We start from the raw sequence: 14,682 nt of genomic DNA on the forward strand, positions 1-14,682 counted from the left end.
TCCTTCACAGCAGCCCACACAAAGCCAGGCACAGTGTTCATACACAGTAAGCATCCTGAGAACAATGGAAAAAAATTAAGAAATTCCACATATTTTTCCTCGAGTTACAGATTTTCCCCAAAGCCACCATGTACAGTTGCGTGGCTGTAAACAGCTACCTAACATTTAAGTGCCATGAGTCATTTGAGATTGGGTAAGTATTTTAGCTCAGACTGTCTGAGGTCAACTACGTGCTATAGAAGGATGCTGTTTCTAATGTCTTCTCAGACATTCCACGGACCTTGTCACTCACTCCCTTTGTCACAGGAAGGTTTATCCCCTTTGATTTCCTGATGCCTCCCATAGAATGCCCTGGCCCCGCTTGGGGATGACAACTTCCTCTTTTCCCATCTGAAAGCAAGAACCAAATCATGTGAGTTTTCGTGCTGTTTTAATGACAAAGTGGAGGGGAAAATGTGAGCAGGGATTATTCTGTTAGCAGGTTCTGGGAATCCCATGGTCAGGTAGAAAGAGGGATTCCTCAACAATGAGGAATGTGATCATCTCCCTCAATTGCAGACACACACTGAGGTCAGGGAGATATCTCTCGACACTTGCACCATCTTCACAAATGATGGCGGGATTCGATGGACAAAGCCGTAAATGCGTATGTCATTGACCTTTATCTACAAGAGGAAAAATGCATCAGAAAGAAAGCATGCCACCAAACAAGTTTCCAGCCTCCTCTCCACTCTGTCCTAGTACAAATAACATTCCCCAAGAAAATTCCTAGTTATACAAGTTAACGTATTAGATACACTTATGTTTACAGATGACGTTTTGTGCCTATTTGAGACAGTACCTGACTTTATTTCTAATGTTTCCACTCATTCCTCTAGCGAAGTTCTATACTCTGTGTCACAAAGTCCTTGCTTACTCAGCCTCCCTTCTAACCTGGAAGATCCCCATTGCCAGGGACTGTGTCTCAGGAACTTGAGACCCTGCATCTCGCACAGGACCTGCCACAGGGTTAGTGCTAGACCATGTTCGTTGAATGCACACTTTTCAGTTCCATGAACTGTGATTGTTTTTCACTACTGATGGCACAGTTTCTCTTTGGAGTAACCTACATCTGAGGTATTAGTGGCAAAGAAGGAAACCCAGGGTTCTTATAGAATGAAAGGAGAACTGTTCTTGTAAAACAGGATATTACCTTCAACAACTTCTAAGCATAGGAAAAGATCCCTCGCTTGAATCTGAATAAGATGTGAATGTTTTGACCTACTCGTTAGAGAAAGCCAGAAAGTATGGATGTATTCTTTATATTGAGGCTATAGAGAAAGTAACCTTATTAGTATTAATTTTTTGAATTGAAAATGCACACATTTTTGAGCCAGTTTTTCCATTTTTTTGTAATTATCTTCTAGTACACGTATTGGGAGGTTGGTAATGACAAAAGGATTGATTAGAAAACTTAATACAGCATCATTTGTGAGAGCAAAATACTGGAAGGAAATTTAGTGCCCCCAAAAGGGCCAAATTCCACAACTTTGGGTAAACTTCTTAACACAATATTATGCAATCTTTAAAAACTGAAGCAGCATGACAGATTGATAATGTCTTCAATATATATTCTTTGGCAACAAATCAACTTAGTTCTTGAAGCATAATGTGTAGAACAACTTATACCAGGATTTGCTTAAAAACAAATGAAATCATAGACGTATCTATATGCTTCCATAAGCAAAAATATCCTCTGAAGGGCTGGGCACGGTGGCTTCAGCCTGTAATCCCATTATATTGAGAGGCCAAATTGGGCAGATAACTTGAGGTGGGGAGTTCAAGACCAGCCTGGCCAAAGTGGTGAACCCCCATCTCCTCTAAAAATACAAAAATTAGCCAGGTGTGCTGGCACACACCTGTAGTCCCAGCTACTTGGGAGGCTGAGGCGAGAGAATTGTTTGAATCCAGGAGGTGGAGGTTGCAGTGAGCTGAGATCATGCCACTGCACTCCAACCTGGATGAAAAATGAGACTCTATCTCAAGAAAACAAACAAACAAAAACAAACAAACAAACAAAACCTCTTTGAATGAAAGCAGAGCTCTGATAATGTTCTTCCTATGAGTAGAATTCGGGCCCCAAAATGAGACGAAGACTTAATTTGTGACTGATTGAAACAACCTTTTTTTTTTTTTAACTTTTTTTCCTGAAGTATATTGTATTCACTCAGCTAAATGAAAATTTAAATAATGGCATAAGTAGAAATGAGCACTATGTGAAAAGACAGAGGAGATTATCTACTTTGGGGGAAATGTCAGGTGAGCTGACCTTGACATTGGTCAGATTTGGGAAAGAGCTGAGGATGGCAGTGCAAGTAGGGGGTGCTCTGTGATGAAAACCAGGGGCAGGAGTAGTTATGGGAGATGGACCCTGACGGACTACTGAGGCCAGGTCAATGAGAGCTGCCTCCTGTTTTGGGAGCCCACAGAGCCTGGGTGCTGGGAGCTCCTGGGATGCTCACCTCATACTCATTGTAATGTACGTAGATGCACAGCTCAAATTGTTTGCCATCCTCAAAGGGCACGTAGTCTGCTGTCTCCTCCAACATCCATATCCCAAACTCACGCCTGTTCATGACCACATGATTGCCAAAGTGCACTCGGAAACGGAAGGCAATATCTGAATCCTCATCCATGTCAGTGTAGAAATCCACCTGCAGCTGTGGGTCATTGCTGAGGGTGAAGCATGCAGAATGTTGGGCAGGTCCCTCCCTTGCGCGGACACACACTCAACACACACACAAATCCCTTCCCCCATTTACCTAGGGAAAAAGTCTCCCTGATAATACTGATGGCCAGGTCCCTGTGGGGATGCTTCATCTCCTCATGCCCCCAGGCAGGGAGATTCTGTGCTCCTCATCCCCAGATGAAAACTGAGCCACAGTCACTGACCTGGGCCTATGACTTGTTCATTTCCTGAAAATTCTATGCCCCCTGATAAAGAGCCACAGCCCCAACCCACTGAGTGTTCTCCTCCTGTAGGCCCCATGGCTGGCCCACATGCAGTTGCTGTGGGTCTCATGCCTGATGCTGGAGGGTCTCCAAGACCTGCACCTGCATGGGGCCTCCATCCTGCCAACTAGACATTTCCACATCACCCACATGTAAGGTCAAATCCTTAGCAAATATTCTCCCTTCTTCTCCAACCCCTCCATTGGACCATGGAGTACTCACATAAAAGAGTCGATTGGTGTCCCTTTGATTATCACACAGGAACCAACAGACAAAGACACAGGCAGTTTGTATGGCACCTGCCAGAGTATTGAGAGTAAGAGAGAGGTGCAGGGTCAGGTGCAGTCTCCCCTCCTGTAACATATTCTCATGGTGCAGGAGGTTAGAGATGAAAGGGCAGACTCTGTGGACTCTCCTCTTTAACCCTACCTCATTCAGGGCCCCATATTCCTGAAGATATGATGGACCCATAAGTTAGAGCAAGGGTTCAGGAGCCAGGATGCCTGGATTCCAGTCCTCATTCTGCCTTTTACTAGCAGTGCAGTCTTAGATTTGCTACTTGAACTCTCCCTCATTTTCCCTAGGACAACGAGGATTATCAGGAATTTCTACCTTGTAGGATGTTCTCTGTAATAGGGAGTTAATACATGTAAAAGTGTTACCCTAATCCCTGTCATGCGTAGGGCCTCTTAGGGTGACCTAACAGAACAGGAGAGTCCTCTTGAAAGACTGACCTGCCTTCATTTTCAACTCTGAAAATTAAAACAAGACTTGTAAATGTAAGAATTTAAACATTCACTCCAGTGAGAAACAACACTTGTTGAAAGGGAGAGGGAAATGATGAAAGAACAGGAAACCCCTGTGTGTGGGATGTACATGCATCACTATCATCAAGGGCCATGGACGTCCTTCCAAGAAGGGGCACACACTACTGAGAGCACAGCCCCAGTACTTGCACAAATGAAGCTTGCGGGTCAGGGACATAACTGGAGGGAATGATTGATTTCTATGATGACCACAAGTAGATGAGATGATTTTTCTGTACTTTTGAGATAGGTTCTTGCTCTGTCACCCAGGCTGACATGCAGGGATGCAATCATGGTTCACCGAAACCTCAAACTCCTGGGCTGCAGTGAACCTCACACATCTGCTCCCTCTTGAATAGCTGGGAAGAAAGGTACCTGCCTCTCTGCCAGTCAAATATTTAAAGTTTTTTTTAAAGAAAGGGTCTCACTCCGATACCCAGACTGGTCTCAAACTTCTGGCCTCGTTATCCTCTCATCTTTGCCTCAAAAATTGGTGGGATTATAGCCATAAGCCAGTGAACCCAGCTTCTTGGTTGATTAATATCCACTGTAAGCTCCTTCTGAACTGAGACTTAACTTGTTCTTTCATGGGTGTAGAACAAGTTTAGTCTCAGTTCAGACAGACCTTACAGTGGATATTTTGCGTGATTCAGTCTCTGAAATCACGGCCTCTAATGTCCTTCCCTAACAAACCAGTATCTGCACACCCTCCTGTCACACAGTGGGAAGAACTGGATGGGCTAGGGACAGGCAAGCTGAGCTTGGGAGGCAAGAGACAGTGGTCACTCTGTGCAGACCCCACCTGAGGAACCATCGCCCCCATAGTCTGCATTCCTCTTCCCCACTCTTACTGGGAAGAGACATCTACTGATCATACATTCTGCTCTCACAAGTGATCTGAAACAAGTCCTTGGTAACTCACAATCCCCAAGATCCCCACCAGTTAAGCCACATGGGATTCACATCAGAGGTGCTGCTGTGTGGGGAGAAACATTCACATGTGCAGAAAGCCACATGCATGATCCCACTTCAACATACAGTCACATCCCAGCACACACACTCGCAGTCACACAGAGCCACAACACTCACTGCGTCACACACACCTGCTCACTGTGCACATAATGATGCTCATGCACTGGTCTGGCTGTGCTCACACACATACTCACATCATAGACAGGAAACAAAGCCCACTCACCCCTTTACTCTCCATTCACACACCTGCTCGTCCTGGTGGGTAATCCACCTCCCACTTAAAGTCACATTATCTCCGCAGAGTTTATGCTCATCAGACACCACCTCACACTCACCGAAGGTTACACTGGTCCAGGGTCCACACCGCAATCCCCACAAGCATCTCAGATACCATAGCCTCAGGGTTTCTATTCCACACCTCAATAGCTCTAAGTAAAGCATTCACAGCAAAAATGCTCATATTTTCATCTCATAAAATCTCCCATTTCTTTCTTGGTTTGTGTGACACGAAATTTTTGAAGGCTGTACCTTTTCAACTCACGGGTAAAGAAGACATTGTTCTCTCCTTCTTGGCGACTTTCAGAATTGAGTCCAGTCTTCTGAGTGAATCTCTGAGTTGCAGCATTTAAATGACCCACTTCAGCCTTGCCCTCTGGCTTCATTCCAGATTCCAAGCTCCTCCCAGCAAGATTTCCTTGCAGCTTTAGACAGGTTTAGTTGTTAGGAAGAAACTCAGTCACAACCATAGCTATTTGCAGGTTTGTATCTGTAATGCAGCAGAAGTGACAGTGGGGGAGGTACCAGGCTGTGGATTGGGTTACCAGGGAAATGCATAGATAAAGATGATGGAGTGAGCGGTAGTGGTTGTAAAGCCCAGCCTTTATGCCTCTCAAGCCTTTTCTCATCTATGCAGAATATACCCAGAAGGTGTACATTTTCCCAATTTGTACAACGGCTAAAAAAAAAAAGTTGGAGATTTTGGGGAAATACATTAGCCCTAGAAGGTAATGATTCTCTCTGCTTTTGAACGTTCTGGGGGAGCACTGACCTTGATCCTCAGGGGGATCTGTGGAGAGAAGTAGAGAAATTTCTTGCATGAACCTATTCCACACTAGGCTGCTTGGCTCTGCCAGGTAAGGGCCACTCTCACCTGACTGTCACACACCTGGGCTCTAGCTACACCCTCTCCTTTCTCTTGGTGTCCATGTAAATAAAAGTTTCAGAGACACTGTTTCTCCTGCAGATTCTGGGAGGAAGGTGAGATTGTTGTTTTTATTTGATTTTTCTTTCATTTTATTTTAGGTTTGGGGTACATATGCAGATAAGGTCGTGTCATGGGATTTGTGGTGTATATGATTTCTTCACCTGGTTACTAAGCGTAGTACTCAAGAGTTATTTTTTTTCTCCTCTCCCACCTTTCATCCTCCACCCTCAAGGAGGACCCAGTGTGTGTTGTTTCCCTCTTGATGTCCATGAGCCTCATCATTTAGTTCACACCGATAAGTGAGAACATGCAGTATTTGGTTTTCTGTTCCTGCATTAGTTTGCTAAGAATAAAGGCCTCCAGTTCCGTCCATGTTCCTGCAAAAGACATAATATCATTCTTTTTTAGGACTGCATAGTATTTCATTGTGTACCTGTACCACATTTTCTGTAACCGATCTGTCATTGATTGGCATTTGGGTTCATTCTGTGTCTTCGCTATTGTGCATAGTGTTGCAATGAACATTCATGTGCATATGTCTTTATGGCAGAATGATTTCTTTTCTTCTGGGTATACACCCAGTGATGGGATTGCTGGGTTGAATGGTAGATCTATTGTTAGCTCTTTGAGGAATCACCACACTGCTTTCCACAATGGGTGAACTAATTTACACTGTCACCAACAATGTGTGAGTTCTCCCTTTTCTCCACAACCTTGAAGCATCTGTCCTTTTTTGACTTTTTAATAACAGCCATTCTGACTGGTGTGAGATGGTATCTCATTGTGGTTTTGATTTGCATTTCTCTAATGTTCAGTGATATTGAGCTTTTTAATATGTTTTTTGACCACCTGTATCCTTACTTTTGAAAAGTGTCTGTTCTTGTCCTTTGCTCAACTTTTTTGTTGTTGTTTTAAAACAGGTCTCACTCTGGCACTCAGGCTGGAGTGATGTGGCACCATCTTGGCTCACTCTAACCTCTGGCTCCGGGGCTCAGATGAATTTCCTAAGCTCAGTCTCCTGAGTAGCTGGGACTACAGGTGCATGTCTCCATGCTAGGCTATTTTTTTTTCTATTTTTAGTAGAGATGGGTTTTTGCCATGTTACCCAGCCTGTTCTCAAATTCCTGGGCTCAAGTGATCCACCAGCCTTGGTTGCCCAAAGTGCTGGGATTACAGGCATGAGCCACTGTGTCAAGCTCTTTACCCACTTTTTTATGGGTTTGTTTCTTTCTCGTGAAGTTGTTGAAATTTTTTATAAATGCTCGGATATTAGACCTTCTTCAGATACACAGTTTGAAAACATTTTCTCCCATTCCTTAGGCTGTCTGTTTACTCTCTTGATAGTTTCCTTCACTGTACAGAAGCTCTTTAGTTTAATTAGATTCTGTTTGTCAATTTTTGCTTTTCTCCTAATTGCCTTTGACATCTTCATCATGAAATTTTTGCTCATGCCTATGTCCCACATGGTATTGTCTAGGTTGTCTTCCAGGATGTTTATAGTTTTGGGTTTAATCTTTTAGGTCTTTAATCTATCTTTTGTATATGGTGTAAAGAAGGGGTCCAGTTTCAATCTTCTGCATATGGCCAGCCAGTTCTCCCAGCACCATTTCTTGAATAGGGAGTCCTTTTTCCATTGCTTGTTTGGTCAGCTTTGTTGAAGATCAGATGGTTGTAGGTTTGTGGCTTTATTTTGGGCTTTCCATTCTCTTCCATTGGTCTGTGTGTCTGTTTTCATACCAATACCCTGCTGTTTTGGTTACTGTAGCCTTGTAGTATATTTTGAAGTTGGGTAATTTGATGCCTCCAGTTTTGTTCTTTTCACTTAGAATTGCCCCAGTTATTTGGCATTTTTTTGGTTCCATTTGAATTTTAAAATAGTATTTCTTCTAATTCTGTGAAGAATGTCATTCATAGTTTGATACAAATAGCCTTGTATCTAAATTTCTTTGGGCAGTATGGCTGTTTTAATGATAATTGATTTTTCTTATCTATGAGCATGGAATGTTTTTCTATTTCTTTGTGTCATCTCTGGTTTCCTTGAGTAGTGTTTTGTAATTCTCATTGTAACGATCTTTTACCTCCCTGATTAGCTGTATTTTTAGGTGTTTTATTCTTTTTATGGCAAATTTGAATGGAATTGTATTCTTGATTTGTCCCTGTCGCTGTTGTTGGCATATAGGAGTTCTAGTGATTTTTGCATATTGATTTTGTATCCTGAAACTTTGCTAAAGTGGTTTACCAGCTTAAGGATCTTTTGGGTGAAGACTATGGAGTTTTCTAGATATAGAATCATGACATTTGCAAACAGGGATGGTTTGACCTCTCTTTGTATTTAGATACCCTTTCTTCCTTTCTCTTGCGTGATTGCTCTGGTCAGGCCTTCCAATATTATGTTAAATAGAAGTGAGGAGAGAGGGCACTGAAGAAATTGTGGTTTGAAAATCCAAGTTGAATTTCTGTTTTAGTCATCATGGAGGTTTTGTCTATGGTCTATCAAATACAAAAGAAAACAAAACAAAATTCCTCTCTTACTCTGTCGTATTGGCTCCTCACTTTCAAATACAGGGCCTAATGCACCAATGCTCAGCACCACGGACAGCACCACAAGTGAAACATCTTTGAGGGACAAGGACAATATTATCACCAAACAGATTTATTCTGTGGGAGGCTTCAACAAAAACTAAAAAGCCTAAATACCTTTGAGAATGAAAGCTTTAGAGTCCAAGTACGACTTTCTGTGTTTTGAGCAATGCCGTATTTGCTGGGAGAAGATAGGGAATTTTGGTTGAGGAGTATGAAAATGATATTGAGTAGGTCCCCAGAGGCAATTCAAAAATTATTTGTTGAACATTGGCTCCTGAATTCTATGTCATCTCTTTGAGTCTGAGATGTCATCCTGGCCACCATGAGCAAAACGTATTATCTGAGATAAAAATGAGTGTAACAAATGGCCCATGTGAACAGAAATGAGCTGGTGAATGTCAGTCAAGAAATGGGAGTCACTGTGTGTGTTGCAAGGCCAGCATGTAGGACTCTGTAGGCTACTCAAATAAAATGGGTGCCATCCAGAGGCAAGAAGATATGAAATCAAACTCATGTTCTGCTCAGGAAGTCATAGATTCCAGGATAGTCTTCATCCTGTCAGAGAAAGAATTGCCTAAATCCCTGACAAACGAATTCCATGCTGGTGATGGAGCCTATAATCCACTATCAAAATACAGAATTGACCAGGACTGTGACAGGGATGGTGTAAGGAGGAGAGTGTACCTAATCAGAACCTGAGAGTTTCCAATGAGAGGGGAGGAAATTTCATTTCCTACTGGAAAGAAACAAGGAAGAAAGGCATGAAGAGCGTAATTCACTGTGCATTGATACCTCAAGGTGTCCGGATGTTAGGTTAAAGAAGCAGTACAGAGAAAGGCATACCCATGAGTAAGGTTGGAGTTGAACAAACTGTGGCAATGAAGCTGGGGAGAGAGGATGACGATGATCAAAATGATGCCTGAGATTGGCCCAGCAGAAAAAAGGCTATTTGGTGAGACTCTCTTCAATCTTCCTTCGTTGACTTTTAGGAAATATGTTTTTATCTTCTCCTAAATGGTTCTCTATATGCACTATGAAGTAGATAATCAAAACTCTTGTAGTGGAAAAGGGACTGTCATTCTGCCATCTTGGTAGGAGTTCCAAGAAGCTAAGAATGGAGGATGAAGCCAATTGCTGCAGGGAACATTCCCAGAGAAAATGAAAAAAGAGATCTTGTTGGTTTCCTCAGTGATATGGACCATGACTGTGGTCTATTTTCTTTTCTGTACTTGTTTGTTTGTTTGTTTGAATTTTACGTTTATGTACAAAGAGCTAACATGGTTTCTTTCATTGTGTGGATGCCTTGGTTATCCATTCAAAGAAGACCTCTTAGTCCAACTATATTTTTTAAGTACTTGTGGAAACACTGGGGGCACACATTGAGGTAATATTTCTGGAACAGACTATGCTGGTTTGAGCAGATGCGACAAGAGTGAGAACCCAGGCTGAATTTTCATAAGTGGCTCTAGTAGAGCTGCTGGTGACTCCTCTTGCTTCTCAGAGTGCTATGAGGCAAAAGGTGCCATTTATTATCTTTTGCCCCTCTAAAATAGTTGTGTTAACTGCATTTTCCTTTGTCTGTTTCAGTCCTGTGTGATTGATTTGTATAGGGCAAAAATGTATCCCTTTGGTGCATATGTTGAGAGAAAGTGCACCTGATAGTTTGTAGTCTCCTCATGGACATCTGAGAGTAATTGGATGATAAGATGCTGGACTTCAATCTGAGCTGCCTCCTGTAATTGTATTGCTTTCAGTGGTTCCTTACAGGGTTAGAGTTTTTAGTATGTGGGAAGTGTGTAAGCCCATATACACACTTACACATATAAGCGTGGAACTGCGTGGAAATAGTTGCCAAGGATGACCTCTCAGGATGTACAAGTCAAAATAACCAAAGCTTGTGGATTCCTCTTTGATTTGGGCTTCCTGCATGACTCAACTTGATCAATATAATGTCATAGAAGTGACAATGTCTGCCTTTCAAAGCTACGTGCTGTAATGCCCTACACCTTCTCCTTGAGCCTTTCAGAAAGCTTTAGTTGGTGGAAGCCAATCACCATCCATTAAGTCCAAGAACTATGAGACTCTCATGATTTGAGGAAATTCAAGGCACTAATGGAGAGTTTAGACAAAGAAGGAGATAACCAGCCAGCCCCCAGGTGTTTACTCAGCCCTAGTGTTGAGTCAGACATGAGTGAAGCATCCCCTGGAATCCCAGACCACAGATTCTTTGGAAAACGTGACTCCCAGCACATGATCTACCAACCTCATGAGTCCAGTAAACCTGCAAAGCTGGGAGAGATCAGAATAAATGGTTGCTTTCAGCTAATATGTGTTGGAAGGCTTGCTGTGCTGCAATGCGTAAATGTAACAGCAGCAAAGCAGACTCTCCTCACTGTGCCTGTGTGTACGAATTGTGTCTATTGCAACAATAAACTACGTATTTTCTGATCTGAAAACCATGACCACTTGTTTCCAAAGAGAAATCCCAGAATTCTGTCCACATAAATTGAAAAAATCTTTCAAGTATTTAGAAACAAGAATAATCAGGATCATTGAAAGAGATCATTAAACTTTTGTGATTCTCTAACTATTGCTTGGAGCAAATTTTTATGTGGGTAATTTGCCTTTTTTTTTTTTTTTTTTTTTTGAGACAGAGTCTTATTCTGTCACCCAGGTTGGAGTGTAGTGGTGTGTACTCGGCTCACTGCCACCTCTGCCTGCTGGGTTCAAGTGATTCTCATGCCTCACCCTTCCAACTAGCCGGAATTACAGGCGCTTGCTGCCACACCCAGCCAATTTTTGTATTATTAGTAGAGACGGCATCACCATGTTGGGCAGTCTGGTCTCACACTCCTCACCTCAAGTGATCTGCCCACCGTGGTCTCCGAAAGTGATGGAATTACAGGCGTAAGCCACCACGCCTGGCCAGAAATTTGTCATCTGTTTCTAAAGTTCCCTCATGGCAGTCTGCACAGAGTGAGGCACAGTGTTCATATACAGTAAGCATCCTTGGAACAATGGGTAGAATTATGATATTCCACCTGATTGTCCTAATGTTACAATTTCTTCTTAAAACTACCAGTTATACCTGTGTGGCTGTAAACAGCTACCCAACATTTGCAATGAGTCATCTGAGATTGAGTAAGGGTTTTAGTTGAGGGCTTGATGTCAACTATGTGCTATAGAAGGATGCCGTTTTTAATTTCTCAGACATTCCAGGGACCGTGTTACTCACTCCTTGAGTCATAGGAAGGTTTTTACTCTTTAATGTCTTAATGCTTCACATGTAATCTTTCAGCCCCTGTCGGGATGACTACCAAATCCTGGAAAGTTTGGTGAACTTTTAATGACCACGCGTATAGAAAGCATTGAGGAGGGATTATTCTGTTAACAGGCTCTGGGAATCCCATAGTCTTGTAGAAAGAGGGATCCCTCAACAACAAGGATTGTGGTCATCTCTTTCAACTGCACATAGATATTGAGGTCATGGAGATATCTCCACATCCAGAGCATATTCACAGATGCTTGCAGGAGTCGATGGGCAAATATGTAACAGTGTTGGCCATTTACCATTACCTACAAGAGGAAAAAATGCATCAGAAAGACAGTACACCACCAAACCAAACAAACTTTCAGCCTCCTCCCCACTCTGTCCTAGTACTACAACTTCCCCTGAGAAAACTCCTAGTTAGACAACTGAACCCAGTAGACAAGCTTCTGTTGAGGCTCTACCACTCCATGTCATAAGGTCCCTGTTTGCTCAGCCTCCCCTCTAGCCTAGAAGATTTCCATGGCAAGGAACTGTGCCCATGAACTTGAATTCCTGCATCTTGCACATGGCCACTCACAGGGTTAGTCCTCGACAATGTTCATTGAATGCGTTCATTTCAGCTCCATGAACCATGACTGCCATTCACTGCTGAGCAGTAGCCCAAATTTGGGCTAATGGTGGCAGAAAATGAAACCCAAGCATTCTTACAAAGGTAAAGCAGGACAGGTATTATAAAACACAGGATATTATCTTTAACAACTTCTAAGCATATGAAAAGATCCATTACTCCATTACCAGGAGCTGGTTTTTTGAAAAGATCAACAAAGTTGATAGACCGCTAGCAAGACTAATAAAGAAGAAAAACAGAAGAATCAAACAGACCCAATAAAAAATGATAAAGGGGATATCACCACCAATCCCACGGAAATACAAACTACCATCAGAGAATACTATAAACACCTCTATGCAAATACACTAGAAAATCTGAAGAAATGGATAAATTCCTCGACACATACACCCTCCCAAGACTAAACCAGGAAGAAGTTGTATCTCTGTATAGACCAATAACAGCCTCTGAAATTGAGGCAATAATTAATAGCCTACCAACCAAAAAAGTCCAGGACCAGACGGACTCACAGCCAAATTCTACCAGAGATACAAGGAGGAGCTAGTACCATTCCTTCTGAAACTATTCCAATCAATAGAAAAAGAGGGAATCCTCCCTAACTCATTTTATGAGGCCAGCATCATCCTGATACCAAAGCCTGGCAGAGACACAACCAAAAAAGAGAATTTTAGACCAATATCCCTGATGAACATCGATGCAAAAATCCTCAATAAAATACTGGCAAACTGAATCCAGCAGCACATCAAGAAGCTTATTCACCAAGATCAAGTGGGCTTCATCCCTGGGATGCAAGGCTGGTTCAACGTACGCAAATCAATAAACGTAATCCAGCGTATAAACAGAACCAAAGACGAAAACCACATGATTATCTCAATAGATGCAGAAAAGGCCTTTGACAAAATTCAACAACCCTTCATGCTAAAAACTCTCAATAAATTAGGTATTGATGGGACGTATCTCAAAATAATGAGAGTTATTTATGACAAATCCACAGCGAATATCATACTGAATGGGCAAAAACTGGAAGCATTCCATTTGAAAACTGGCACAAGACAGGGATGCCTCTCTCACCACTCCTATTCAACATAGTGTTGGAAGTTCTGGTCAGGGCAATCAGGCAGGAGAAAGAAATAAAGGGTATTCAACTTACCTGTAGCTCTGACATTTTTGCTTCCTCTGGGCAACTTCAGAATTGTGTCCGGGCTTCTGTGTGAATCTTTGAGTTGCAGCATTTAAATGGTCCCTGTCAACCATACCCTCTGCTTTCATTCCTGATTCCAATTTCGTCTCAGCAAGCTTCCCTTGCAGGGTGAGAAAGGCTCAGCTGTCAGGAAGAAACTCAGTTAAAACCATAGCTGTTTGCAGGCCTGTGTCTGTAATGCAGCGAAGTTATACTGGCAGAGGTACTAGGCTGTGGATCGGGTTACTAGGGAAATGCATAGATAATGATGAGGGAGCAAGGAAGAATGATTTTAAAGCACAGCCTTGGTGCCCCTCAAACCTTTTCTACACTGGAGAGAATCTACCCGGAAGATATACATTTTCTCAATTTGTACAAAAATAAATTTTTTTAAGGTGAGGATTCTTGGTAAAGTCGTTGGCTCTAGAAGGTAATCATTCTTTCTGCCTTTAAACATTCTGGGACAGCACTGATCTTGATCCTCAGGATGATCTGGGAGAGAGGTAGAGAAAGTCCTGGCATGAACCTGCCCCACGCTAGGCCCATTGGCTCTACCAGGTGAGGGCTGCTCTCATCTGTCTGTCACACATCTGGGCTCTAGCTATACCCTCTCCTTTCTCTTGGTGTCCATGTAAATCAAAGTTTCAGAAATACTGTTTGTCCTGCAGATTCCAGAAGAAAGGTGAGATTATTTTTTTCTTTGTTTTTTAAACTTTTTATTTTACATTCAGGGGTACATGTGCAGGAAAACTCGTGTCATGGGCGTTTGTGGTACAGATCATTTAATCATCCAGTTGCTAAGCCTAGAACCCAATAGTCATTTTTTCAGCTCCTGTCCCATCTTTCACCCTCCACTCTCAAGTAGGCACCGGTGCGTGTTGTTCCCCTCTTGGTGTCCATGAGCCTCATCATTTAGCTCACACTTCTAAGTGAGAACATGCAGCATTTCATTTTTTGTTTCCACATTTGTTTGCTAAGGAAAATGGTCTACAGCTCCATCCATGTTTCTGCAAAAGACATAATCTCATTCTTTTTTGAGGCTGCATA

The 14,682-nt window shown here is 42.4% G+C and overlaps 1 protein-coding gene across 2 annotated transcripts; it reads right to left on the minus strand.

The window, feature by feature from the left end:
* Positions 1–413: 413 nt before the first annotated feature.
* Positions 414–5,370, minus strand: LGALS13 (galectin 13). Of its 2 annotated transcripts, none has more exons than XM_001139505.5 (4): positions 5,311–5,370; positions 3,214–3,290; positions 2,502–2,712; positions 414–665 (listed from the first exon to the last, which is right to left on the minus strand). In XM_001139505.5, exons 1-4 carry the CDS (start codon positions 5,323–5,325, stop codon positions 549–551), a joined length of 420 nt encoding a protein of 139 aa, XP_001139505.3. In that variant the 5' UTR covers positions 5,326–5,370; the 3' UTR covers positions 414–548. The 2 variants fall into 2 exon arrangements, with proteins under 2 accessions (XP_001139505.3, XP_016789937.3); XM_016934448.3 differs by lacking the exon at positions 5,311–5,370 and adding an exon at positions 3,868–3,995 and having other exon boundaries at positions 433–665.
* Between the last annotated feature and the right edge of the window lie 9,312 nt (positions 5,371–14,682).

This window comes from Pan troglodytes, chromosome 20 (genome assembly GCF_028858775.2).
Source record: "Pan troglodytes isolate AG18354 chromosome 20, NHGRI_mPanTro3-v2.0_pri, whole genome shotgun sequence".
NCBI lineage: Eukaryota > Metazoa > Chordata > Mammalia > Primates > Hominidae > Pan > Pan troglodytes.

What these genes read in the sequence shown, in the direction of transcription:
- LGALS13 (XM_016934448.3), bottom strand. Translation starts at nt 3,975, where the DNA reads ATGTCCCTGACCCGCAAGCTTCATTTGTGCAAGTACTGGGGCTGTGCT. An exon ending in CCTTGATGATAGTGATGCAT is followed by an intron (nt 3,291 to 3,867) that starts GTACATCCCACA and finishes ATACTCTGGCAG; the next exon opens with GTGCCATACAAACTGCCTGT. An exon ending in ACACCAATCGACTCTTTTAT is followed by an intron (nt 2,713 to 3,213) that starts GTGAGTACTCCA and finishes CTTCACCCTCAG; the next exon opens with CAATGACCCACAGCTGCAGG.